At 51.4% G+C, this 27276-nt stretch overlaps 1 protein-coding gene across 1 annotated transcript in view; it reads right to left on the bottom strand.

Moving 5' to 3' along the window:
- unc5cb (unc-5 netrin receptor Cb) overlaps window positions 1-27276 on the bottom strand; it is a 130962-nt gene that overhangs the window by 25812 nt on the left and 77874 nt on the right. Inside the window, exons 3-6 of the mRNA XM_084687525.1 lie at window positions 22436-22579; window positions 17605-17708; window positions 4174-4354; window positions 884-1051 (exon numbers count right to left, since the gene is read on the bottom strand). Of these exons, the coding sequence (XP_084543651.1) occupies window positions 884-1051; window positions 4174-4354; window positions 17605-17708; window positions 22436-22579 (597 nt within the window). The remainder of the gene's footprint in view (window positions 1-883; window positions 1052-4173; window positions 4355-17604; window positions 17709-22435; window positions 22580-27276) is intronic.

The following is a 27276-nucleotide window of genomic DNA, read 5'->3' on the forward strand; positions in this document are numbered from 1 at the left end:
ATCGACACACTGTTGGACAAGAGGAACAGTTGTGTGGTGAACCCCTGACAGGGCCCATGATGGCTGTGACCTTGTGGCTGTGAAGAGTGTCATGGAGGACTGGACCTGAGTACTGCTGTTGTCACACTATGAGGACCATGTCACGGTACTAAGGAGTCACAAGGAGCCCACTGACTTTGACACATTTTTCGGATTTCTTCTTAAATCCCAGACACGGTATGGGAGGAGACTGAGTTCATCTAATTCTCCCCCCCCCTCCTCCCCCCTCTGACTGAGGTTAACCCAAAGACATCACACCAGTCGCACAACGAAGCAGACACTGCGTGCTCACACTCCAGACCCTAATCTGTGTCCGGTTAACCGTCATACACTAAACATCATAACCCAGGGGCAGTGTTCAGATGGCTGAGCGGTTAGGGAGTCGGGCTATTAATCAGAAGGTTTTTGGTTCGATTCCCGGCCGTGCCAAATGACATTGTGTCCTTGGGCAAGGCACTTCATCCTACTTGCCTCTGGGAGAATGTCCCTGTACTTACTGTAAGTCGCTCTGGATAAGAGCGTCTGCTAAATGACTAAATGTAAATGTAACCCCCCCCCCCCCCCCCCTCTCTCTCTCTTCGGTCCCAGCTCCACCTCAGTCTGCGCAACACCAGGACAGGAACCAGGAGCTGAGCTCCAAGCACAGATGGTAGATCCTAGCTCTGGGACATTATAAATATTTAGAGCAGTAGATATACTAGATATGATAGACTCTACGACTCTATACTATCTGCTCTCAGTCCTGTCACGCCACACACTGGAACTGGAACTCCTGTTTTAGAGGCAGTTGAGCCTGGCTCCCAGCTGTGCCTGCTGTGCAGGGCCAGGTGCTCCTCCAGGGTACCTGGGCAGAGGGGGTTGCAGGCCAGCTTCTGGAGGCCCTGGCCCTCGCAGATGGCTCCGCCGTTCAGGGGCGCGGGGTTGGTGCAGCTTCGCGTGCGCTTCTGGAAGCCGCGGCCGCAGCGGCTGTTGCACACGGACCACTCGGTCCACGTGGACCAGCCTCCGTTCACTGTAAACAACAACAAAAGCTCTGGTCACTGTAAACAACAACAACAGCTCTGTTCACTGTAAACAACAACAACAGCTCCGTTCACTGCAAACAACAACCACGTCAGACACCATACAGGTAGAAACGCTTTTTTATTCACAACAAGTTTTCAATGGAGAGTGGCATCTTTCTCTAATGTATCTATCTCCCCCCTTCTCTCCCCCCTTCTCTCCCCCCTTCGTTCTCCCCGCCTCTCTCCCTATCTACATGCAGTGATTGACATTAAGGCTTGTCCGATTGTCCGGGACAATCGGGATTGTCCACAAGTAAAACATGACTGTGCTGCCAGTTCCATTCTAAGCCTCCATGTTGTTGTGACGACTGGAGGACCACAGAGCTGCTGTCTAGTCTGTTAATGAGGGATCCTGTCTGTTAATGAGGGATCCTGTCTGTTAATGAGAGATCCTGTCTGTTAATGAGGGATCCTGTCTGTTAATGAGGGATCCTGTCTGTTAATGAGAGATCCTGTCTGTTAATGAGAGATCCTGTCTGTTAATGAGGGATCCTGTCTGTTAATGAGAGATCCTGTCTGTTAATGAGGGATCCTGTCTGTTAATGAGAGATCCTGTCTGTTAATGAGGGATCCTGTCTGTTAATGAGGGATCCTGTCTGTTAATGAGGGATCCTGTCTGTTAATGAGAGATCCTGTCTGTTAATGAGAGATCCTGTCTGTTAATGAGGGATCCTGTCTGTTAATGAGAGATCCTGTCTGTTAATGAGGGATCCAGTCAGTTAATACAGACTGACAGCAGCCGATCCAGACCTCTTACATTGCTGGTGGCAGATGCTCCAGTCTTCTGGTTCTGAGACTCTGCTAGTGTGTGCGAGTGTGTGTGTGTGTGTATGTGTGCGTGTGTGTGTGTGAACTGCATGTGTGAGTGTGTGTGTGTGTTAATGGGAAAAGAAAGTCCAGGCAGAGAAAGTGGCTTATGGAGCATTCTCTTAAGGATGAGTCCACATCAAAGCTGTTATCCAGCGAGCTCAGTCCTCCCAGAATGCATTAGTGGCTTGAAAAGCCTAGCAGGGACAGGGGCCCTGGTCCCCAAGGTCCCTGTAGTCTGCTCTGTCAGCTCTCTAACACACACACACACACACACACTCAGGCACACACACACACACACCCTGCGTCGGCCTCACACTGAACACACACACAGTCTGGACTCACACACACTATTCCCTGTTCTCTTTCACAGAAGACAAGTCAAATAGATAAATTAACATTTGGGATGTTGACAATAGAGCATGAGCCCATAATCCTTCTAATCCTCCACACCAGAGGTAAAGGCAGAGAGACAGAAACAGAAACAAGACCAGGGGTAGAGGCAGAGAGACAGAAACGGGACCAGTTGTAGAGCCAGAGGCAGGAAGAGAGGCAGGAAAAGAGACAGAGGTAGAGGCAATTTTCAGTGTTTATGGAGGCTGGTGTGGTCACTGAGAAGAAGATGGATTTGAAACCCAACCCTGATGACATCACTTCCTGCAAGCTTATGATCATCCTAGTCTGTGTGTGTGTGTCTGTGTGTTCATATACGTGTCTGTGTGTCTACGTGTCTGTGTGTCTGCGTGTGTGTGTGTGTGTGTGCATGGAAACAGTTAGAGGGTGGGTTAGTTACATAGCAGCACAGTGTCTGATGATTATCTGCTCTGACAAAACCCAGATGACAGGCTTAAACCAGGGTTTAGACCTGCTTGGGTGGGTAGCTTAGCACACATAGACCGCACGTGTGTGTGTGTGTGTGTGTATGTGTCTTTGTGTGTCTGCGTGTGTGTGTGTTCAACCTCACGTGAGTGCTGTTCAACAGGGAGCGTGTGTGTGAGGGTAGGCATTTGTGTGTGTGTGTGTGTTCAATGCCACACAAGTGCTGTTCGACAGGAAGTGTATGTGTGTGTTTGTACCTAGAGAGAGTGACAGGGACAAGGCAGGTAAGGGAGATAAGGATTCCTCCCTCCCCACCCCCCCCCCACACACACACACACACACACCAAAATGGGTCTGGCAACATAAACTCTCCCAACCTTAGTAACACAGGGGGTACACAGCAAGAGGTTGCAGGTTCGAATGACCCCCTGTTCTGTACATTGCTTGGGATAAAAGCGTCTGCAAGATGTAAAGACATCATTGTTTTATTATGACCTGAGAAGGATGGGATTTATGTCACTTCCTGAAACGAGTGTTCTATTTGGAGTTTTCCTCACAGGACTCGAAGGTGTTAAAGAGGAACTTCACAACACTGGAATGGTGAGCGTGCTAACTTCACATGGGAGCTGGTCAACTACAAGGGTGTGTGTGTTAAACTTGACATGAGTGCTGTTCAACAGGGAATGCTTCTGTGTGTGTGTGTGTGTGTGTGTGTGTGTGTGTAGTGTGTGTTAAACTTCACGAGTGCCATTCAACGGGGAGTGCGTGTGTGAGTGTGCGTGTGCGAGTGTGTATGTGTGTGTGCTAAACTTCACGAGCGTCGCTGGACAGGGAGAGTGCGTGTGAAGACGCAGTGAGGGACCAAGTTAAAAACTGTTCTGGCACGTCAACAAGTCTAACTCTTCCTCCTGTCCTGACAAGAGAAATCCCTCCATCTCTCTCCTGAAAGAGAGCTCTCTTTCCAATCCTCTGCGCACCTCCAGGCACCGTCAAATATCCAGAATGTTCCGGAGGAGGAGAGCTGAGGAGATCCTTGATGTGGCGACTCGGAGGCTTGATTGATCTTGACTTTTAGAGCACTCATCTCCACGGAGCATTGTACAGCTTCGGATCAGCTCTGCACCAGTGAAACGTCGCAAAGCGGAACACATTTCCGACTTCCACATTGGACTGTGCGGTTGGAAGAAAGAATGTGTCTGAACAAGCAATGCTGACTTAGTTACAGTTTACTCGTGGTCGTATTTAAACAGTTTTGGGATTTTATAGTAGGAGCTCAGTCTAAGATCAGGAGGCTTTAGCTCTGTGGTACAGCTTCTGCCGGCAGCACAAAAAGGAGCAGGATCGAATCCCTCCTGCATACAGTATTTTGGATGAAAGCAAAAAAAAAAAAAAAAGACGATTGAGATAAGAGTGTGTTTCTTGGAGGGGGGGGGGGGGTTCGTACCGTAGACAATGACCGTTGCCGTGGTGCTGCGTCGCTTGGCGACGATGTTCTTGGCGACGCAAGTGTAGTTGGCCGTGTCGGACAGGCGCGCCTGCTTGATGATCAGGTTGTGGTCGATGGTGATGTAGTAGTTCCTGTCGTCCGCCGGGTCGATGATCTCCTCATTCTTCAGCCACTCCACCTGGGCGGGGGGGGGAGAGAGAGAGACAGAGAGAGAGAGAGAGAGAGAGAGAGAGAGAGAGAGAGACAGAGAGAGACAGAGAGAGAGAGAGAGAGAGAGAGAGAGAGAGAGAGAGAGAGAGAGAGAGAGAGAGAGAGAGAGAGAGAGAGAGAAAGATGGTTAGGGGGGAATAAAAAGTTAGAGACGGGAAGAGAGAGAGGGGGGGAGAGGGGTGGACACAGACAGGGAGAATAAATAGACTGTAAATAATTGTTTTCACACAGGGAGCAGCATTCAGCATCAAACTGAGCAAGCAGATTCCCACACACAGTCAGAAGTCAGATTCCTGACAGTAAATCACACAGAAGCATTTGTGCTTTTTCCTTTGTCTTGGCCTCACCTCCCCAATAAAGCCCAGCACCAGGATACCACCAACAGCTGCTCTGAGCACAGAAACGTCGATAGCGATCATGTTCTCCTTTTATTTCCCCAGAACAAAGTAATACTGTTCCACATCATTGTCAGTCGAGCAGGGGAAGGAAGCTGGCTGTTATTCTTGAAGCTGGAGCTCTCTGCTTGACCTCCCTGTGGGTGTGCGCTCTGTGAACTGGCCTGATATCGAACCCCTGGCAGTCTGACAGGGGAGCTCTGGGGTGACTTGATGTGTAGAGTAAATCACACTGGACTGTATTCTTTTTTTTTTTTTTTCTACGTTAACCAGTTTTCTCTCACACACACATCTCACACCATCCTTACACTCATCATCTAGTCTATTCTAGTCTTCTGAGAGAGAGAGAGAGAGACAAATAGAAAAACTGAGAAAGAGACAGAAAGAGACAGAAAGAGAGAGAGAGAGAGACAGAGAGAGATAGAGACAGAGAGAGAGAGACAAAGAGAAAAACTGAGAAAGAGGCAGAAAGAGGCCGAGAGACAGAGAGAGACGCAGAAAGAGAGAGAGTGGAGAACAGAAAGAGAGAGAGAGAGAGAGAGAGAGAGAGAGAGAGAGAGAGAGAGAGAGAGAGAGAGAGAGAGAGAGAGAGAGAGAGAGAGAGAGTCTGTGAATCTGAAGGCTAAGCTCCCAGTGCTCTGGAGGGGTAAACAGCTGAGTTCTTGGCCATTGTGCTATCTACCAAGGAGCAGGGGCTGATGGGAGATAAGACAGTGGGGGGGTAGGGGGGGTGGGGGGGTAGGGGGGGTGGGGGGGGGGTAGGGGGGGTGAGGGGGAGCAGTGCGACAGGAGATAAGCAGGCCTCTTACATGAAAGACGATCTCCGCAAAGAATCTTGTGACAGTCGAGTCGTCTTACCTACCAGCCTGCCTGTCTGCCTGCCTGTCTGCCTGTCTATCTGCCTATCTATCTGGCGGTCTATCTGCCCGTCTATCTGCCTACATTGTACACCACCACTACCAACCAAGTGTTGAGGATCAAATCAATACTCAAGCTTCAATCACCACCCAGAGTGCACCTGCACTCCAGTCTCAAAAGATACAACAGACATAACATGTAATGAATGTGTAATAACCCTGCAGTACCACCTTCCCCCAGGGGAGGCAGACCACCTCTGGCTGCTGCACGTTCTCCAGCCTGCTCAGCACACAGCATCAAGCTTCTCATGCTCTGGTCTGGGTGAAGTCTCACAGCTGATTGTCTGCTTAGGAGCGTTTTCCTCCATAAACATTGCTCAGGTAAATCAATTGGGCCCCCCCTCCCCCCCTCCCAATGCAATAAGAGCTCGCTCCACCCTTGTCTTAATGCATGGGAGATGAGACCCCCCCCTCTCCGCCCCCCTGCTCCCCCCCACCCCCTTCACCAGCACCCCCTTCTCTCTCACAGACCAGCATCATTTATCAGCAGGGCACCCGGGACACCGCAGACGAGAGCATCTCATTTCCACAGAAAGGAGAATTATTTTATTTCACTGAGGACTAAATATTTCATGGGATTCTCTCGTCAGGATAGAAAGAGGGAGAGAGAGATGAAGGGATGCAGGGAGGGAAAGATAGAGGGTTAGAGGGAGGGAAGGAAGGAAGGAAGAAAGGAGGGAAGGCAGGAAGGAGGGAGGGCGGGCAGGAGGGAGGGCGGGTAGGAGGGAGGGATTGAGGGAGGGAGGGAGGGAGGGTTGAGGGAGGGAGGCGGGCGGGCGGGCGGGAGGGCGGGTGGGAGGGAGGGAGGGAGGGAGGGAGGGAGGGAGGGAGGGAGGGAGGGAGGGAGGGAGGGAGGGAGGGAGGGAAGGAAGGAAGGAAGGAAGGAAGGAAGGAAGGAAGGAAGGAAGGAAGGAAGGAAGGAAGGAAGGAGGGAGGGAGGGAGGGAAATGTATGTTTTACAGCAGTATTCTGGATAGGATTCAGGAAGGCATACCGTCAGTAATAACGATCTCATAAAAAAAACGAATCAATATGATTCACATAAAATCAAATCTCCAAAAAGTAATCAACATAATTATGCCAAGGCCCCATAGCTATCATCCCATTCCACTGATGTCAATCCATAGAATTACACTTTAATCCACAGGGAAGGATGTTAGCACAAGTCTGAGCAAACAAACAACACTCACAAACCCTGAGATGGGTGATAGTGAGGGATCTGAACCTGCTAGGATAGTGTTTCATCACCCTTCCAGCTATGGAGTGGTTGTGTGTGAGTGAGAGTGTGTGTGTGTGCGTGTGTGAGTGTGTGTGAGAGAGTGAGTGTGTGTGTGAGTGAGAGTGTGTGTGTGTGTGTGTGTGTGTGTGTGAGAGAGAGTGAGTGTGTGTGTGTGTAAGTGAGAGAGTGTGTGTGTGAGCGAGAGTGTGTGTGTGGTCTTCTCCTAATGGAACAGGTTCTAGCTAGGTCCACCTCACGTCACAGTTAAGGGAACAGCCGTTTAATATTTCATCATTTATTAGTCTGACAAATATGACAAGGTTCAACGTTTCCTGTTTGAAGAAGGTTGTCTGTGTTTAGACAGGAAGAACCATCAGTCAGCACTCGGACCACCATTTTGTTTAGTATTCTGCTTTCATCCCTCCCTCCCTCCCTCCCTCCCTCCCTCCCTCCCTCCCTCCCTCCCTCCCTCCCTCCCTCCCTCCCTCCCTCCCTCCCTCCCTCCCTCCCTCCCTCCCTCCCTCCTTCCCTCCCTCCCTCCCTCCCTCCCTCAGTCCCTCCCTCCCTCCCTCCCTCCCTCCCTCCTTCCTGACGGACGGACAAAAGAGAGAACGAAACTCAAAGTAAAAAGAAACAAAGAGAAGTGAAGGAAAGAGAGAGAGCGTCTGTCGGAGCAGAGATGGAGCAGTAAGACGAGATGAACACTCCTCCCTCACACACACACACGCTCACACACACACACACACGCCGCCCCGACACACCGGGCCTGTCCTACTAATGGGGATTGACAGGAAGCACAAAGAGGTGGTTATCCGATTCAACCCCCCCGATCGAGGGAGGAGGCCTCGCCGAACGTGCCGCGTTCACAAGTCAAGAGCCGCTTTATGACGGAGGGTAATTAAATATGGAACAAAGGAGCTTCTTAGCGGCTGGCGGCTGGGCGTGCGGGGGAGGGAGGGAGAGTCTTGTCATCCAGGAACTGGTGTGTGTATAAGTGTGTGTGTCTGTGTGAGGGTGGCCAGAGAGATGGGATGATGGATGGCTGGGCGACAGGGGCTGCTTGAGGACTAAAGAGCACCTCTCTCTACAGGATGTTAACAGGTGTGTTCCTGCGCTCTCCTCCAATGCTTTACACATCCCTCCCACTCAACAGCTCATTGTGTCCAATATAGGACACACACACACACACACACACACTCACTCACTCACTCACTCTGTCAGGAACTCAGTCACATACTCACTCACACACTCAGTCACATCACACACTCTCTCTCACACACACACACACACACAGTTATGTCCAGGCAGGTGCATGTATGACTGCAGTCTTACTAGCCGCCCTCAGTCATGCGGAGGGCTTTACAACTTGACAGTTACTGAGGCTGGATGATAGAGAGAAGCAGAGACAGGAGAAATCTTCATCCTCCATCACACACACACACATACACTTAAACACACAGGCACACAGCTCATTACGATGCCTGATTGGCACTGGGACGTTGGGGGAGGTAATTGGCCCATTTCTTGTCATTAAAGAAAGGAAACGACCACATGTCAGCTGTCTTCCAGTCCTAGTAAACACAGTGACAGTGACAGAGCTGGAGAGGAGAGGAGGAGAGGAGGAGGAGAGGAGTGGATAGAAGGGGGGGGGAGAAGAGGAGAGGAGGACGAGAGGAGGAACGAAGAGGAGGAGAGGAGGGCGGCAGGATAGAACAGTCACTGTGGAGCAGGTGGAATGAAAGAGGCGAGAGAGAGGGGGGGGGGGTGGAGACGCAGAGGGGTTCAGGATAGAGGGACGGAGGGACGGAGGGGGAGAATGGAGAGGTAGGATGGAGGGATGTGGTGGAGGAAGGGAATGGAGGAATGGGGCAGTGGGATAGAGTGTAAGACACACTGAAGTTGTAATGAGAATGAATGGAGCAGGAGAACGAGTGGGAGAGGAGAGAGGAAATGGAAAAACACACACACACACACTCACACACAAACACACACACACAGTGAGGGGGAGGAGAAGCTGATGATGAATTGATGTTGTTAGAGGTGTGTGTGTGTGGGCATGTGCACCCCTCCAACACACACACACACACACACACACACACACACTGAAGACCCTGTGCACAGATGTCCTCATTAGCCAAGGTGGTCAAGGAGACAGTGGAGGTCAGGAGGAGAGACTTGTCTCCAGCTTTAAGAACTGCTGGGTGGCACTGCCAGTCTGCCAGTCTGCCAGCATGCCACGTAGAGCTGTCCAGCCTCCGCAGTCCGTATGTCACACTGGGCCAGACTAACCCTGCAATATCTCAATAGGAAGTCAGGTGGCTGAATGGTTAGGGAATCGGGCTAGTAATCTGAAGGTTGCCAGTTCGATTCCCTGCCCTGCAAAATGATGTTGTGTCCTTGTGCAAGGCACTTCACCCTACTTGCCTCGGGGGGAATGTCCCTGTACTTACTGTAAGTCGCTCTGGATAAGAGCGTCTGCTAAATGACTACATGTAAATATCTCCACACACAGCTACAACTCCCTCTGCACTGAAACACAACAGAGATAACCAAAACAGCTACAACTCCCTCTGCACTGAAACACAACAGAGATAACCAACACAGCTACAATTCCCTCTGCACTGAAACACAACAGAGATAACCAACACAGCTACAATTCCCTCTGCACTGAAACACAACAGAGATAACCAACACAGCTACAATTCCCTCTGCACTGAAACACAACAGAGATAACCAACACAGCTACAACTCCCTCTGCACTGAAACACAACAGAGATAACCAACACAGCTACAATTCCCTCTGCACTGAAACACAACAGAGATAACCAACACAGCTACAACTCCCTCTGCACTGAAACACAACAGAGATAACCAACACAGCTACAATTCCCTCTGCACTGAAACACAACAGAGATAACCAACACAGCTACAATTCTTTCTGCACTGAAACACAACAGAGATAACCAACACAGCTACAATTCCCTCTGCACTGAAACACAACTGAGATAACCAACACAGCTACAATTCCCTCTGCACTGAAACACAACAGAGATAACCAACACAGCTACAATTCCCTCTGCACTGAAACACAACAGAGATAACCAACACAGCTACAATTCCCTCTGTAAGAACTGAGGTTAACACACCGTCTCCTCCACATGTCTGATCTGATAGACATCATTTATTCATTTGCCGTTTTGCTGTATATCTCCTCTGCCGGCCCCAATGACACACCTGGCCAATGGACAGGAAGGTTACAGAGGGATTAACCAATCATGGTCAGCGAGACAACAGGCCTTATGCTATCCATCTGGTGCGACGAGCAGTATGGAAATATGAGCAGTATAAATATTGAGATGGCTCAACACGCAGGGAACACAGCAGGTGGATGAGATATGAAGACATATCTGTGTTGTCGTCCTCAGCTCCAGCAGTGACTGATATACAGAATACTGGGCCAACGTCTGGGAAACGTCTTAGGCACAATGAATTTCTTTTAAGTAAAGCAAAAATGCTTATGGGAATAATGAAACAAAGATCAAACTAATGTTTTCTCAACGCTGCACATTTATACGTCAAATACAGAAGACACTGAACATTCTTTTCCATGTTCAAAATCTTGAGTGCGTAAGACCTTTGCACAGCATTGTATACAGTAAATACTTAATGCTGTGTGTGTATATGCAGAACAGTAAAACTACTATTCATCTGTCTGTGCCTTGCAAAGTAAGTGCTGGTTATTGTTCCGACTGGAAACCCAGTAGACAGCCAGCCTGCCTGCCTCCTTCTGCACTGTGGCAGAGAGGAAAGAATAAAGAGAGAGAGAGGGGGGGGGGATAAAGGGAGAGAGACAGACTGGGGATATATACTGAAGAGAAAGGGATTGAAAGAGAGGGAGAAAGAGAGAGAGAGAGGGGTGATGAAGAGAGAGAGAGAAGGGGGGAGCAGTCAGGACTATTAGAAGGAATCATAACCCGGGCAAACAGCTCCGCTCAGATGACTGACAGCCTCTGGGCTGGAGGACAGTGATTGGTTGGTTTTCCACGGGGGATTGAGTCTGGCCTCCTGACTCCCACACTCTCCTGAGTCGTCCGTAATGAACACACACTTCCTGTTTGAGTCAAGAACTCTGAGGAGCTTTTACTGTTGACGCCTTCCCCTCCGCGCGGTCATGCAGAGGAAGCACTTTGGCGTTCCTGACAAGGTGACCCGGGGAGCTGATGGGTGTCTTCCACCCTCCCCTCCTCTGGTAAGTGGGGCTGGGGCTCCAAATCAACTTCAGCCGCTGACATTTACACAGCGGCAAAGAAAACATGGACACCGGGCCTCTGAATCTGACTGGAAGGGATTGACGTGGAGGGTGTGTTGCACACACACACATATACACACACATGCATACACGTATACACTATACATGTACATACATGCATAGATACACACACGCACACACACACACACACACACACACACACACTCCACTCACTGTGGATATCTTCAATCAGGCACAGCACATATGGGAGCAAAGCTACTTTTCCAGCTTCATAACAGGCACTTATATGACTCACTTCTCCAGAGAGACTGACTTTGGCTTGTATCCTCTCACCCATGGAAGCAAGAGTTCAGCCTTTACCTTGGCCTTCCTCTCCTCTCTCCTCTCCTCTGCTCCCCCAATCTCCCTCCCTCCCTCCCTCTCTCCCTCTCTCTCTCTCTCTCTCTCTGTCTCTCTCTCTCTCTCTCTCTCTCTCTCTTGCTCTCTCTCCCCCCCTCTTCTCGCTCTCCCTCTCCTCTCCTCCCTCCCCTCCCCTCCCCTCCCCCTCCCCTCCCCTCCCCTCCCCCTCCCCCTCCCCCTCCCCTCCCCTCCCTTCCCCTCCCCTCCCCTCCCCTCCCCTTCCCCTCCCCTCCCCCTCCCCTCCCCGTCCCCTCCCTTCCCCCTCCCCCCCTCCCCTCCCCTTACCTCCCCTCCCCTCTCCCCAGTAAATCCGTCAGGACTTAGCCATGGCATCGAGGCCTCTACCCTGCGGAGCCTTGGTGACTCGTTACCCATAACCCACACCGCAGGACCCCGGCGGGCCGAGGAGATGCCTGAATTCAAACCCTGCTTCCATGGCAACAGGCTCAGCTGCTCCCTAGGCTGAAGTCACCCCTGAACCCTGGCTTTATCTCAGGGATACAAGGAGCGCTGTGAAGGAGAGACAGGGAAGGAGGGAGGGAGGGCAGGGAGAGAGGGAGAGAGGGAGGGTGGGAGGGAGGGCAGGGAGAGAGGGAGAGAGGGAGGGTGGGAGGGAGGGAGGGAGGGAGGGAGGGAGGGCAGGGAGAGAGGGAGGGAAAGAGAGGGGGAGAGAGGGAGAGAGGGAGGGTGGGAGAGAGGGAGAGGGAGGGCAGGGAGGGAGGGAGGGAGGGCAGGGAGAGAGGGAGAGAGGGATGGAGGGCAGGGAGAGAGGGAGGGAGGGCAGGGAGAGAGGGAGGGAAAGAGAGTGGGAGAGAGGGCATGGAGAGAGAGGGAGGGAGGGAGGGAGGGAGGGAGGGAGGGAGGGAGGGAGGGAGGGAGGGAGGGAGGGAGGGAGGGAGGGAGGGAGGGAGGGAGGGAGGGAGGGAGGGAGGGAGGGTAGAAAAGAATAGAGTAGAGGTAAAGCTGCATTCTTTTAGCAGGATTTAAGTCTATTTCACGAGCTTGCCACATATTCCGAGTGTGAGTACTGAATGTGTGTCACTTGTGAGGACGGCCCTCAGGGGAGGGGGGGTTGGGGGGGGGGGGGCTCATGGAGAGACTCAAAGAAAGGGTTCCTCGTGGGGTTGCTGGAAAGTTATTTCTCTCCATCCAAGCCTTTCTTCTTCCCTCCCTCTCTCTCTCTCTCTCTCTCTCTCTCTCTCTCTCTCTCTCTCTCTCTCTCTCCCCCCATCTCTCTCTCCCCAAGTCCCCCCCCCCTCTCTCTCTCCCCCTCGTTTGCTCTCTGTGCCCCCCCTCTCTCCGTTCCTCCTCCCCTCCTCCCCCCCTCTGTCTCCCCGCTCCCGTGTGGTTACACAGGCGACCGTAGGGTCCAGGAACAGAGCGTCTCCTTCAGCAGCCTGCTATTCCCTCCACGGCCGCGGCTCAGGTTCCCCTGCTCCCTCTGTTCTTCATTAAGGGACTGTAATGGATGTGCGGAGATGGGAGCAGCCAGACGGCTGTGTAGCCTCTGGATCTGAAGCCTAATGACTCCACCGCTGGGCTATTCCACAACCCCCCCCCCCCCACCTCGTCATATTTCAGTCGTCTCCTAGCCAAGAGCTCTGCTGGTAATGGTCATGAGGAGAGCCAAAATAAATGTCTGCCACTTGTTTTCTTTGGTGTGATTGTGTGTGTGTGTGTTCTTGTCGGTGTGTGTGTGTGGGGAAGTGTATGTGTGTGTTTGTGTGGCGATGAGTGTGTGTGTGCCTGAGTAAGTGCCTGTGAGAGTAGGTGCATGTGCCTGTGTGTGTGTGTGTGTGTGTGTGAGTGCCTATATATGTGTGTGTGTGTCAGGGAGAGGGAGGGGGAGTTGGTGCTGTGTGTTGGAATGGCTGGTCCTGGGTCTATCTGTACATCAGGGATAAAATGTGTTGCGTCGACATGAAGTGTGAATGATTGCTGAGGAGTGAAGGCGAGGACACTTCTGTCAAACTCAGACCACTGGGAAAGCTGCTCCAAGGAACATCACTTCTGTTCATCTGCCCCAAACACACTAAACAGAGGCTTACACTACCCCTCCCCTCCCCTCCCCTCTCCTCCTCTCCTCTCCTCTCCTCTCCTCTCCTCTCTCCCCTCCCCTCCCCTCCCCTCCCCTCCCCTCCTCTCCTCTCCTCTCCTCTCCTCTCCTCTCTCCCCTCCCCTCCCCTCCCCTCCCCTCCCCTCCCCTCCCCCTTGACAGTTTTACACTGCAAGTGGTTGTCTTCATCCAAACCTGGTTATTGGTATCATTTAAAGGCCACTTTAAACAACAACTTCTGACATCAATCTGTCTGATTGATCATCATTACTAAGATTGTCATATTAATCATCTTCTTGATCACGTCATCCTTATCACCGTCGCGATCATCATCATAATGAGAATTGATTCATCCAATTCATTAAACAGACGCTTTCATCCAAAGTGACTGGAGGGGATTCAAACCTGGAACCTCTTGATCTGCAGTTAAACACTCTAACCCCTGAGCTATTCCCCCTCCTCACCCACACCCACACCCACATCATAATCCACACCATAGTCCAGGGAGTCGTGTGTGTGAGTGTGTGTATGCGTGTCAGACCAAAGAACAGAGGTCAGATTGAGCAGTCCCCTCCTTAATCTCAGATTACCATTCCGTAATTATGGCAACTCCCATTACTTACTAGGATTTCAGGATAGATAAAAAATGTCCTGTAATCCCTTATGGAACAACGTGAGAGTGTGTGCGTGTGCATGTGTGTGTTTGTGTGTGCGTGTGTGTTGGGGGGGGGGGGGATTGTTCCTGGTAATTAATTGCTGTATGTGGTCGTCATGGAAACATGGCTGTACAATAGAGGTCAGGCCAGGTGGTTTAGTGTTATCTTCCACACAGGACACAAAGGAATAGATGTGGACCTGTACCTCACTGTGATTGTCTGTTTGTGCGTGTGCGTGCGTGTGTGTGTGTGCATGCAAGACATGGATCTATGTGATGTGAATGGTTCATGTTTCAATGTCACGGGAAAAATGATGTTTTTTATCTTTGAGAATCCATCTGATTCACCATAGTATATATATGGGCACAGCCAGCCTGCTAGCCAGCCTGCTAGCCAGCCTGCTAGCCACCCAGACAGTCAGACAGCCAGACAGTCAGACAGCCAGACAGTCAGACAGCCAGACAGTCAGACAGCCAGACAGTCAGACAGCCAGACAGTCAGACAGCCAGATAGCCAGACAGTCAGACAGCCAGACAGTCAGGCAGCCAGACAGTCAGACAGCCAGACAGCCAGACAGTCAGACAGTCAGACAGCCAGACAGTCAGACAGACAGACAGCCAGACAGTCAGACAGCCAGACAGTCAGACAGTCAGACAGCCAGACAGTCAGACAGCCAGTCAGACAGACAGTCAGACAGTCAGACAGTCAGACAGCCAGACAGTCAGACAGTCAGACAGTCAGACAGCCAGACAGACTCACATTCTTTGGGCACAGGGTTCAAAGAGAACCACAGAGAGCTCACAGGACAGGAGCCCTGAGAAACCTGCCTCTATCTCTTCATCTCCCTCCATCTCTCTCCATCTCCCTCCGTTTATCTCCATCTCCATCCATCTCCATCCATCTCCCTCTCTCCATCTCCCTCCCTCAATCTCTCTACCTCTGACAAGGTGAAATATGACAGGTCTCTCCACATCTCTGACAAGGTGAAATATTTCTGCACACGCAGCCCCAGACTCCGTCCATCTGGACGCCTCCCCCTTCCTCCCCCTTCCTCCCCCTCCTTCCCCTCCTCCCCTTCCTCCCTTTCCTCCCTCTCCTCCCCTTCTTCCCTCCTCCCCCTCCTCCCTCTCCTCCCCCTCCTCCCTCTCCTCCCCCTTCCTCCCCCTCCTCCCCCTCATGCGTGTGTGTGAGGAAGGGCCTCCGAAGAGGAACAAGCCTCTCTCACAGCAGAGCTGATGGGGGGGTTTTCCCTCATATTCTTCTTCTTTCCCTCCACAGAGGAGACGGCAGCTGTGTTTCACTTCAGAAAAAAGAGGGAAAAATAACTGTCAGGCTAGCGCCGCCGACTGCTGTCTTTATTTTAGGAGTGAGGTAAGTGTGAGTAATTAATGGGCTTTGGATGATTGCCTTTGTCCACATGCTGAGGTAAACTCCGTCAGCTGACAGTCTGGGGGGGGGGGGGGGGGCACAGGAAGATACCAAAATACTCCCTCAAACACACACCCATAATACACACACATCCTCCAACTATCTCTGAAAGGGACCCATCCAGTCAGAACACTCCAAGATTTGGTCGTTGGATTCTAAAGTTGACTTTACTTAGTCCCCACTGGGGACTCGAGGCGCAGCTGCGTTCCCGCGGTAATCGCACGTGTTTTTCTTCCTTCAGCATGTGCGTGCTGATTGGTCTCCTGACGGGTTCTTAATCGCCCCGCTGAGCCAATCAGAGTCTTGATTGGGGAAAGGGGGGGGGGAGGTGCTGACGACAAACTGTAGTTTCCAGGGACGACAGGACGAGGACAAGAGCAGCCCCGGAGTGCGGCGGTGGACAAGTTTGAGAGGGACTCCGCCACCAAAACTTCCCTCCTTTGACTCTGTCAGCACTCTGGAATAAAGGCTCCGCGGTTCCCCTCACTTAACTCTGCCTTTTATGGGTCAGACGCCGGCCTTTCAGAGTTCAGGCCCTCCCGAAAAGCAGCGAAGCGCGGTCTAATTCTCCTCCCCTCTCTCTGTCTCTCTCCCTCTCTCTCTCTCCTCCCTACCACCCTTCCCTTGGTTCCTTTCATCCTCCCCCTCACTCTATCTGTGTCCCTGCAATCTCAACACAACCCTCTTCCAACCCAGCCAGAACATTAGTCACCAGCTCAGAATAAACTGGAGGAGGGGCTGGGGCAAGTGCTTTAGAGAGGTGCTTTTTTGGAGTGCTGGTTGTATTCCCTCCCCCCCCCCCTCCTCCCCCCCCCCCCCCCCCCTCCTTAATCTTTACAGATAACTACACATTCTACCTCCCCTGCTCGAATTCTGATGACTGGCCAACTTGAAGAGGCCCACAAACAGGCCTGAGCGGCCCAGCCTGGGTTAGGAAACAGGCTCTTATCTGTGCGCTGGGCTGTGAACGCACGGCTGGCTAGCAGAGCACAAGGCCTCCTGTGACCAGCTAGGAAGAAGGAGATCATTCATTACCACACTCGCTGCTCTAGGTCAGTCAGAACAAAACAAAATCAACACTAGTTCTAAGTACAAGGAACTGAACAGAATGCATCTGTTAAGAAAGACAGGCCTTTAATAATATGCTACTATAACATCCATCTATTTGTCTCTTCTGTGGTAGCTGTCCCCGCAAGAAAAAAAACCTTAAGACTTTCAAAGCCTGTTTAAACTAGACTAAAGACCAGTTTGAGCCATCATCACAATTGTATGTCTTTATATTACCCATAATCCTTTGGGTGTGTGGAGGTACATAGCAGTGAATGAGGCTCATCCTGAGAGGAAGCCAGCAGTTAGAATCAGACTTTTCACTTGGCTAATCTTGGAAACAGGAAATGCGGCCGAAGGATTTCCTGTGAGTGCCTCCGAGGTACAGAGAGAGAGAGAGAGAGAGAGAGAGGCACAATGAGCCTGGAGAGCAAGTGTTGTTGTAAGAGTTGTAAGTCTTACTGCTTTGTCATCTTGGCAATGCTGGCGGCAGCTCTATTTTGTCAGGGCGAGGGAGTGAGGGATTGACGGAGGGAGGGGAGGGGAGGAGGGAGGGGGGGAGGGAGGGAGGGAAAGCAGCTGTAGAGGAGGAGTAACTAAGACTCAGGGTTCCACTGTGGTAGACGTTATGGGGTCACGACCTGAGGGCTCTTCGCCCCCCTCCCTAGTTCTCATCTCTCGGTGTCCAGGGGCACCATGGAGGGCTCTGCCAAACGACCTCCTCCACACACCTTGTTTCCCCCTCTGCTCCACAGCGATTAACAGCATGTTTACCGCTCGCATGTTCCCTGTGTCGTTTCCTCACAACAAACTGTGACCTCTGACCCTTACCTCAGCAGCTGGTATCCCTTCAGGTGGACGGCATTGCAGAAGCACTTCCTGTTCGAGGGACACTTCCTTTCCCAGAGGCTCTTGGTCGAACGTCTTCCTGAGATCTGTGGAAGGCGGAGACACGACACTTTTAGCAGACGCCAAAAAAAGAACAACATCCATAGCCAGATGCAAACATGTACACCAGCACCTGAGTTACCTGGATCCTACTGTGGGACATGAGCTGTTAGCTGCACACACGGCTAATACGCTGTGTGATGCTCTTGTGAAGTGAGAGGCTTTGTAATCGACTAGCCAGGGTTTGTGATAATTGACTCCCCTCTCTCTCTCTCTCTCTCTCTCTCTCTCTCTCTTCTCTCTCTCTCTCTCTCTCTCTCTCTGTCTAGTGTGGATACTGAGGAGAGGGGGAGACAGGGAGGGGGAGAGAGAGAGATAGATGAGGAGAGAGAGAAAAGGAGGTATGGCAGGAGAAAAAGAAGGAGAGAGAGAGAGAGAGAGAGAGAGAGAGAGAGAGAGAGAGAGAGAGAGAGAGAGAGAGAGGAGAGGTGGGGAAGAATCATTCTCTTCTCTAATAAAAAGCCATTATGTCTGTGCTGTGTGAGGCTGATGGAGCAGAGACTAGACTAAAGAAGACAAGGAGAGGACAGGAGAGGAGAGAGGGCAGACAGAGAGAGGAGAGTGGAAGAGGAGGAGTGAAGCGTCAGCTTTACTCAGCCCAGCGACAGCCCTGTCCACAGGCTGCAACATCCCTGCAATGGTTAACACCAGACACGCTCCTCCCTGTCTGACCGAGGCCAACAGACACTTTCACCACACACACACACACACACACACATGCAGGCACACGCGTGGTAACTCCCTGCAACAGTGTGTCTCCCTCTGGAGAAAACAAGGGGATCTGACACACAGGCCCTGATGACACATCTGTCCACCCCAGGCCTGCCCTCTGCTGCATGCTGACACCCAGACAGGAGCGCCGGAGGAGAGAGAGAGACAGAGAGAGAGAGACAGAGAGAGAGAGAAGGAGAGAGAGGGAGAGAGAGAGAGACAGACAGAGAGAGAGACAGAGAGAGAGAGAGAGAGAGAGAGAGAGAGAAGGAGAGAGAGGGAGAGAGAGAGAGACAGAGAGAGAGAGCGAGAGAGAGAGAGAGAGAAGGAGAGAGAGGGAGAGAGAGAGAGAGAGAGAGAGAGAGAGAGAGAGAGAGAGAGAGAGAGAGAGAGAGGGAGGAAGAGGGAAAGAGAGAGAGAGAGAGAGAGAGAGAGAGAGAGAGAGAGAGAGAGAGAGAGAGAGAGAGAGAGAGAGAGAGAGAGAGAGAGAGAGAGAGAGAGAGAGAGAGAGGGAGAGACCCTGGTGGTAAACCCCATCTCCCCTCTAGGCACACAGAGCCAGGCCTTCCTCACTGAACTTACGGAGGGATGAACAGAGAAAGGAAGTCCCTTACACCTAGGAGCCAGCTGGCAGAGTGAGAGAAAGGGGAGGAGGAGGAGGAGGAGAGGAGGATGGGAGAGAGAAAGGAGTGGGGGGAGGAGGACGGGTAGGAGAAGAGATGGAGGGAGAGACAAGAAGAAAGAGAAAGAAGGAGAGAGATGGAGGGAGAGATGAGGAGAAAGAGGGAGAGAGAGAAAGTGAGAAAGAGAAATACACAAGGATTTGAACTAGGTCAGCAGAAAGGATTGGGGCGAGAGGGAAGAGAGAGAGAGAGAGTGAGTGAGTGAGAAGGAGAGGAAGAGATAAAGGAGAAAGGCTGTTTCAGACACAGGAGCAGTGAGACTCCAGTTCCACTTATTGTCTCTCTCTGATTGCTTTCAGAGTCAGCCCATCCGAACATCGGTCTCTCCTCTCCGCAATGCTGGGTTTCCATGGAAACGACCCCGGAGGGATAGTTCAGGGTTATACTTGGTACGAAGATTTTTGGCAGATTCTCCCTCAATCGAGTCTTGCTGGAGCGCCGCTAAAACCAGCAAAGGACTGCAATATAAATGGTGAGCAGATGTAAAAATGGGTGATTTATAGTTTGAGATAGTTTTAGCTTTTTGTTTTTAAATTCTGGATGAGAGAGACAATCAGCTGACGGAAAGTTCCAGACTGAAGCAGCAGCAGATGGATTGTGAAAGGCTTGTTTTACGGCCGTGTGACAAAATGCCTGTCCAAACATCCGTCCCAAAACAAACCCTGTAATTTTGACGTCCGAGGACTCCAGCGGAGAGCACCTTGGAGAGTCATTATGGGGACGATAGCAGGACAGAACCTGGAACTGTACCACCCGGAACGTCACGACAGAAGACGATGTGAAGTACACCCACGTGAATAATGTATTCATGATAATGGTAGGGGGGGACTTGAACCTGGGCCTTTATGATCTGCACTCAAACACTCCACACAGTCCCCTGGTAGACACAGCTAGACACAGCTAGCTAACACCATCAGGACAAGTCCAGCCCAGAGATTAAGCTGTTCCTGACAGACACAGAAACATCATTTCTGATTTGATATGTGTCTTCTTGTCCGCCATACTGGAGTGGTCAAAATCCTACTCTCGTAAACAAATGTGCGCCCGCTGTAGCTTCATTCTGAACGGATTATCCTTAAACATGGTTCCTTATGAATGTGTGAAATGAAGCATGATTCTGTAAACCAATAACCAGCAACGCAATTCGATTCCAGGAAGTAAACCAGCAGCAGCCAATGAGATGACTACCATCCTACTGTATATCTCCACTTCCTAATGCCTCAGACTCCTCCACCCCGAGCCATGCCTGTCATCTGGAGAGCAGCTGTCACGAGGCCTCCTCTGGCCTGGAGGGGAACTGCAGCTAGTTTCATCATCTCTGAGTGTTTGAAGTTGATCGCAGATAAGGTTAGAGGGAGAGGGGGGGGGGGGGAGAGGTGAGGGAGAGAGAGAGAGAAAGAGAGAGAAAGGAGAGTAAGTGAGTGAGTGAGAGAGAGAGAGCAAGAGAAAGAAGAGACAGTGAGAGAGTGAAAGAGAGAGGGACAGCGAGAGAGAGAGAGAGGGACAGAGAGAGAGAGAGGGACAGAGAGAGAGACAGAGAGAAATAAAGATGGAGAGAGAAGCCTTCGAGCAGGAGTTTTTCTCTATTTGTCTGCTCCCTGTTTCAAATCCCCTAATAGAAAAATGTCTGTTAGAAAACCCATCTCGCTCTCTTCCTCCTCCCAACACTGGCATATCTGTCTGGCTGCAGACAAACCTCACACACTCCAGGAAACATCTATCTGTGTGTGTGTCTTGAGGGAAATATATGGTAATAACTGTGTGTATTTGAAGACCCTGTAAAAAGCAGAAATTGTACATTTACGTTGAAAGCAATTTCCATAAAGAAGAGCTATGAAATGAGCTGATAGGATGAACAGTGTGGAATAGGGAGGAAGGAGAAATCTAGCTTGAGGGAATCTGAGGAGGAGAAAGGTGGTGTCTACATGATAGAGAGAGAGAGAGATAGAGAAAGAGAGAGAGTGAGAAAGAGAGGCCGAGAAAGAGAAAGTTTGAGGGAGTGAGAGAGGGGGGAGAGAGCAGGAGCAATATGTATTTCCATGCATTTATATATATATATATATATATATAGCCCTGCGTAAGTCCTTAGTGATATTTCTAAAGCTTGTCTTTGTTAACCTCTCCATTTCCTCCCCTCCCCTCTCCTCCCCTCTCAGTCCTCCACTGTGGTCCACAGCATAAAACCACGACTGAGAGAGCTGAGTTGACATTCCTGTGGGAGTCACGCCATTCCCCTCTTCACCACAGGAATACCTCCTCCTCCCTCTTCGCTCCCTCCCCCCTCCTGCTCCCCCTCTCGACTTCACTGCCACCCTAACCCCCCCCCTCCCCACCCCCATCGAGGCTCACCGCCACCCCTGCCCCCCCCACCTCCCACCTCCCTCACACACTAAACACTCCAACTGTCTGACCCATGTACCGCTAGTTCCACCAGAGCCCCTCTCCCCCCCACACACACCTACACCAACCCCCGCCCACCCTCCCTCCCTCCCGCCCACCCTCCCTCCCCCTCCCCTCCCTCCCTCCAGACGCACACATCTGCCTGCCATCAGCCTAAGTGGACGTGTTTGGCTACTTGTCATGCTAAATTACACCGGGCCTCAGAGCTGGAAGCTGCGTTAGACGCATGTTTTCCCTCGTCCTAATAAACCCCCTCGCCCCGCCAGCCGCAGATGTAAACAGAGCCTGGCGACGGCCAGGCATCACCAAGGTGAAGCTTAATTAGACGAGCTAGGCAAGGTTTGTATTACTAGTTTCGTGAGAAATAACTGGGCCACAAACGCTGCTTCTGGTTCTCCCTGTAACAGATTAGATTTCCTCGGGTCACTTCAGGAACCTTTACTTGTTTAATGTGTTGGGTTCGTTTTTTTGCTGAGTGGAGAGGGTTGTGTTGGAGCAAATTAAGTGGGCTAATCAGATGGACAGGATCACGCTGAAGGAAGGAATGTCAGTTGGAAATCAAATCACGAAAATAAAACAACAGTGAAACAACAATAAAAACATCCATGGGTATAAAAGTGCAGACTGGTTGTTTTCTAAAATCTTATCATGTTTAGATGGGTGTATCAGGATTGGCGTGTATCTGCACATACGTCACGTGGGTGTTTGTGTGTGTGTTTATAGTGTGTGTATGGTGTGTGTGTGTTTATTGTGTGTGTGTGTGTATGGTGTGTGTGTTTATTGCGTGTGTGTGTGAATGGTGTGTGTGTCTATTGTGTGTGTGTGTATGGTGTGTGTGTTTATTGCGTGTGTGTGTGGTGTGTGTATGGTGTGTGTGTGATGTGTTTGGTGTGTGTGTGTGTGTGGTGTGGTCTACTCACAGGCGATGCGGACGTGGGCCTTGCGGCTCCTGGTGGTCCCAGCTGAGCTCCAGGCCACACACTGACACCAGAAGTCCTCCGGCCCAAACAGCTCCTCCACCTGCTGCCTGGTGATCTCTATACTGGCCTCTCTAACCACCAGGCCTGGGGGGGAGGAGAGGAGAGGGGAGGAGGGGAGGAGGGGAGGAGGGGAGGAGGAGGGGAGGAGAGGAAGAGAGGGGAGGGGAGAAGGGGAGGAGGAGAGGAGGGGAGGAAGAGAGGGGAGGAGAGGAGGAGGAGAGGGGAGGAGGAGGAGAGGAGGAGGGGAGGAGGAGGAGAGGAGGGGAGGAGGAGGAGAGGAGGGGAGGAGGAGGAAGAGAGGAGGAGAGAAGGGGAGGAGGGGAGGAGGAGGAGAGGAGGGGAGGAGGAGGAGAGGAAGGGAGAGAGGGAGTCATTACTCTGAACAAGACCAGGGTGTACTGAGTGAGTACTGTGAGCCAGGATTAGGTACCAGGGCAGGGCACTGGCAGAGGCAAGAGATCGCTTTATAAAGAGGAATGAATGTTGTTCATTCACACACAAACACCAAGCACCCACCCCCACAAGTACACGCAAGCACACACACACACACACACACTCACACACACACACGTGCAACACACACACACACACACACACAGACCCCCACTATAGTTCAGATAGCTTCATTACTGTAATGTATACTCTGCCACAATCACACAGCATAAACCTGCTTTCCACAGTTGAATACACTGATTTAACACAGTTTAATGACCCAGTGTACTCCATCCAAATGGAGCTATGTCCTCCAGAGCTGGGTATCTCTCCTGCGTGCGTGTGTGTGTGTGTGTGCAAATGTGTGTGTGTGTGTAGAGCGTGTGTAGTGTGTGTGTGTGTGTAGTGTATTTTTCTGCACCAGGGCATATTGTATGTGTGTTTTTCAGTGTGTGTGTGTGTGTGCATTGACGTGTGTGAGTGTGTGTAGCTTGTGAGTGTGTAGAGCGTGTGTAGTGTGTGTGTGTGTGTAGTGTGTTTGGGCCAGGACCAGATTGCGGTGCTGTTCTGCAGGATAAAGCTGGTTGGGTCTGCGCCTGGGGGAAGGATCCTGGCGTCATGGTAACACCATCCTGTTTGCAAACTCCTCTGATTACTGCTCATCAACCACCCCCCCCCCCCCCCCCCCAACACATACACACACAATTCCTGATTATCTGGCTGTTCTTCCTATGTGCACAATTTGGATGTGGCTTTGGATGAAAGTCTTCTAAATAAATCAAATGTAAAATACCAACCCACTAAACACACGCCCACACCTGTCCTCCCATCTGTTCTTACTGTAAAGTGAAGACTTACACAAACACACGCCTATTCTCCGTACCATACAAGTGGCACAGCTGTGTGAGATCCTGTATGACTACAGTGTGTGTGTGTGTGTGTGTGTGTGTGGGGGGGGGGGATGGTAAGTCTCGGTGCTCTTCATTGACTATATTATATACTCTCTTATGTTTCCATAGGGTACACAAAGAAAAGGAGAGACAACAAGAGAAGGAAAAGAGGGGTTAGGATAGAGGAGGGATGGGTGGGAGATGTGAGAGGAGAAGAGAGGAGGAGAAGAGAGGAGGAGAAGAGAGGAGGAGATGAGAGGAGGAGATGAGAGGAGGAGATGAGAGGAGGAGATGAGAGGAGGAGAAGAGAGGAGGAGAAGAGAGGAGGAGAAGTGAGGAGGAGAAGAGAGGAGGAGAAGTGAGGAGGAGAAGAGAGGAGGAGAAGAGAGGAGGAGAAGAGAGGAGAGGTTGGGAGATGAGAGCAGAGGTTAGGAGATGAGCAGAGAGGAGAGGGCAGTTTTCTCCAGGATCAGCACATTAACACATCCTCTATATTCTAAGCAGACAGCAAACACATAGGAGTCCTACGCACAAGCTTAGCTCTCATGTAAAATTCAAACTCCGACAGGCAGAGAAAGAATGGCAAGCTTTGCTGATGGAGTGTGTACGCGCGGTGTCTGCTTGTGTGCATAGGGGGTCTGCGTACGTGTTTCTTTGTGTGTGAGTGGTGGGGGTGGATGTGTGTGTGTGTCTGTGTGTGTGTGTGTGGAGAGAAAGAGAGGGAATAGGTCAAGGGTAGTACCGGTGTTGGAAGAACATCATAAAGAGCTGCTCTGAGTAAATCAATGGGGGTAGCAGTAAAAAGACTGCAGGTCTCTGTAGGCACGTGGAGAAGTGTGCCAAAATCACTCATGTATTCTTGATCTCTCCTTCTCTGTCTCCAACCCTCCCTGCCTCTATTGCTCTATATCTCTCTATCATCCCTCCCTCTCCCTCTCCCTCAGTAACTGTTACTGGAGTCTGAACCGTCGGTAACTAAAGCAGCAGAACCAGGAAATGCCGTCATCCTCCTTCGACCTCACTTCCTGTCTAAGGTCGGAGGAGACGAGTGAGTAAGGAAAAGGAAACCTGGTCTGGTTACCTCACCGCCCGATGATGTCATGAGGAGGGCCTGGTTGGAGCCTCTGTGGAAGCGACACCAGATCCCAGAATGCACCGGGACAATGACTCACACACGCGGCGATGACGCCGAGAGCCACCTGGGACTCATCTTGGTCATCCTCCGCTCCCCACCCTCACCCGGAGCCCCCCCCTCACCCTGCAACCCACCCCCCCTGGCCCCCCAACACACTTTAATGATTGTACAATATATCCTGTTAATAGCTGACCAGTAAGGACGGGTGGGTGGTCGGGAGGGGGGGACCTGGGGGCCCCATTGGAGATAATTCATTATTAATGTGCTCGTTAGCGCTAGCGCGCTAGCTCCTCCGATCGATCAGAGCACCAGTCAGGAGGATGGTCGCTGTAGGGGGGGTTGTGGGGGTGTTGCCGAGAGGTAAGTGGCTTGATTATAGGTCCCAAATGAAGAGCCCTCATTCTGTCTGAACAAACCCCACCCCCCTCTCCTCCCCCCTCCTCCCCACCCCCAGTCACATGTCAGAGTGTCAGCCCAGCAGGATGTCTCCAGTGTGCGCTTCGCTCCCCTGCTCCGACGCCTCGCTAACGAAGCCCTTGTTGGTTCTGATTCAGGAGCATCGTTCTCAGGAGCCCCGGGAGAGCAGAGCCCTCCCCTAACACCAGGGGGCGCCTGTCTGCACCAGCCCAGACTTGCACACCTCCAGGCGTCTCAACATGAAGGACTGTGCTTGGGCTTCATATGTGGATTCATCGTCAACGGGGTCTCTGTCTGGGGGGTTGTTGATGGAGAGGGTAGGGGGACTTCCTGCTGTCATCTCACCTTCTCACCTCTCCTCTTCCTGCCTCTACTCCTCCTCTCCTCCTCCTCTTCTCCTCCTCTTCTCCTCTTCCTCTCTTCACCTCCCCTCCTCCACTCCTCTTCTTCTCTCCCTCTTCCCGTCCTCTCCTCCTCTCCTCATCTCCAGCATGGACAAAAACAATAAAATCTGTTTCTCCCTCTCTCCCTTTCTCTCTCCCTCTCTCTCTCCCCTGCTGAGTTCTGTCAGGCCTTCAGAGATCAATAGTTTACCTCCATCGTAGCCTCGGCTGCGTAGGTGCCCCCTCCCTCCCGCCACCCTGTATCTGCACTAATGATGCTACCTAGATCTGTGTCTGTCTATCTCTCTCACACACACACACCCACACACACACATAAACACAGACAAACACGCTCATACGGATCCACTGATAGAAAGGGCTGGTTGGAGTCTGACGCTTTGACAAACAATATCCAGTTTCACCGACTCCGCTCTCTTCATCGTGTCATGTGGAGGAGGGAAGAGAGGGAGAGAAGAGAGGGAGAGAAGAGAGGGAGAGAAGAGAGGGGGAGAAGAGAGGGAGAGAAGAGAGGGAGAGAAGAGAGGGAGAGAAGAGAGGGAGAGAAGAGAGGGAGAGAAGAGAGGGAGAGAAAAGACAGAAAGAGAAACAGAGAGAGTGGAGAGAGTTAGAATGAGAGAGGAGGAGAGAGACAGAGAGAGTGAAGGAGAGAGGAGGAGAGAGAAAAGGAGAGGAGGAGAGAGGAGAAAGAAATAGAGGGAGAGAAGGAGGGAGAGAAAAGGAGAGGAGGAGAGAGACAGAGAGAGAGGAGGAGAGAGTGATAACCAGCTATGTTTGTTCCTACAGAGAGTCTGCAGTATTGACCAGGCTGTCTATCCTCTAGATGGGCTCCTTCTATGTCAATCTGGGGAAACCAGAGAAACCCTGAGTGGGCAGAGACACACACACACACACACAGACTGTGTGCTCAAGAGTGTGTGTGTGTGTGGCTCGGCATTAGCTTGTGTGTGTGTGTGCATCTGGGTGTATCTGGCTCTGCATGAGCAAGTGTGTGTGTGTGTGTCTTTGTGATTGTCTTTCCTTCGTGAGCAGGAGTGTGTGTTTATATATATATAGATACGTGTGTGTATTTATGAGAGTGTGTGTGTGTGTGGGTGTCTTTCTGATTGCGTGAGCACAAGTGTGCATGTGTGTGTGTGTGTAGCCTCTGGGTGTAACCTGGTGGAGCGTGGTACGAGTGATGTGTGGGTTGGGATCCTTGTTGATGCTTTTAGCGGAGAACTTTCTGACTTGATGTCAGAGGGCCAACACTTACTGCTAACCTCACGTTTGTCAGTGTCAACGCAGTGCTGCTTGTCTTCCCATCTGCCTCTGCGCTCTGCTCCACTGTACGCCCGGGTGTCAAACAAAAAATACCGTGGTGGGTTTTGTGTCTGTTCTCTCGGTATCTACAGAGGTGTCAGTGTAAGAAGTTTGGCTACAACTCTTCTATAATTATGTTAATAACACTAATAGAGTCTGAAGAAAAAAAGATTTGTTTTGTTAAGCTGTTAAATGGACGTTAAA

This window comes from Hypomesus nipponensis, chromosome 22, assembly GCF_054491055.1.
Source record: "Hypomesus nipponensis isolate SF chromosome 22, ASM5449105v1, whole genome shotgun sequence".
In the NCBI taxonomy this organism is placed as follows: Eukaryota; Metazoa; Chordata; class Actinopteri; order Osmeriformes; family Osmeridae; genus Hypomesus; species Hypomesus nipponensis.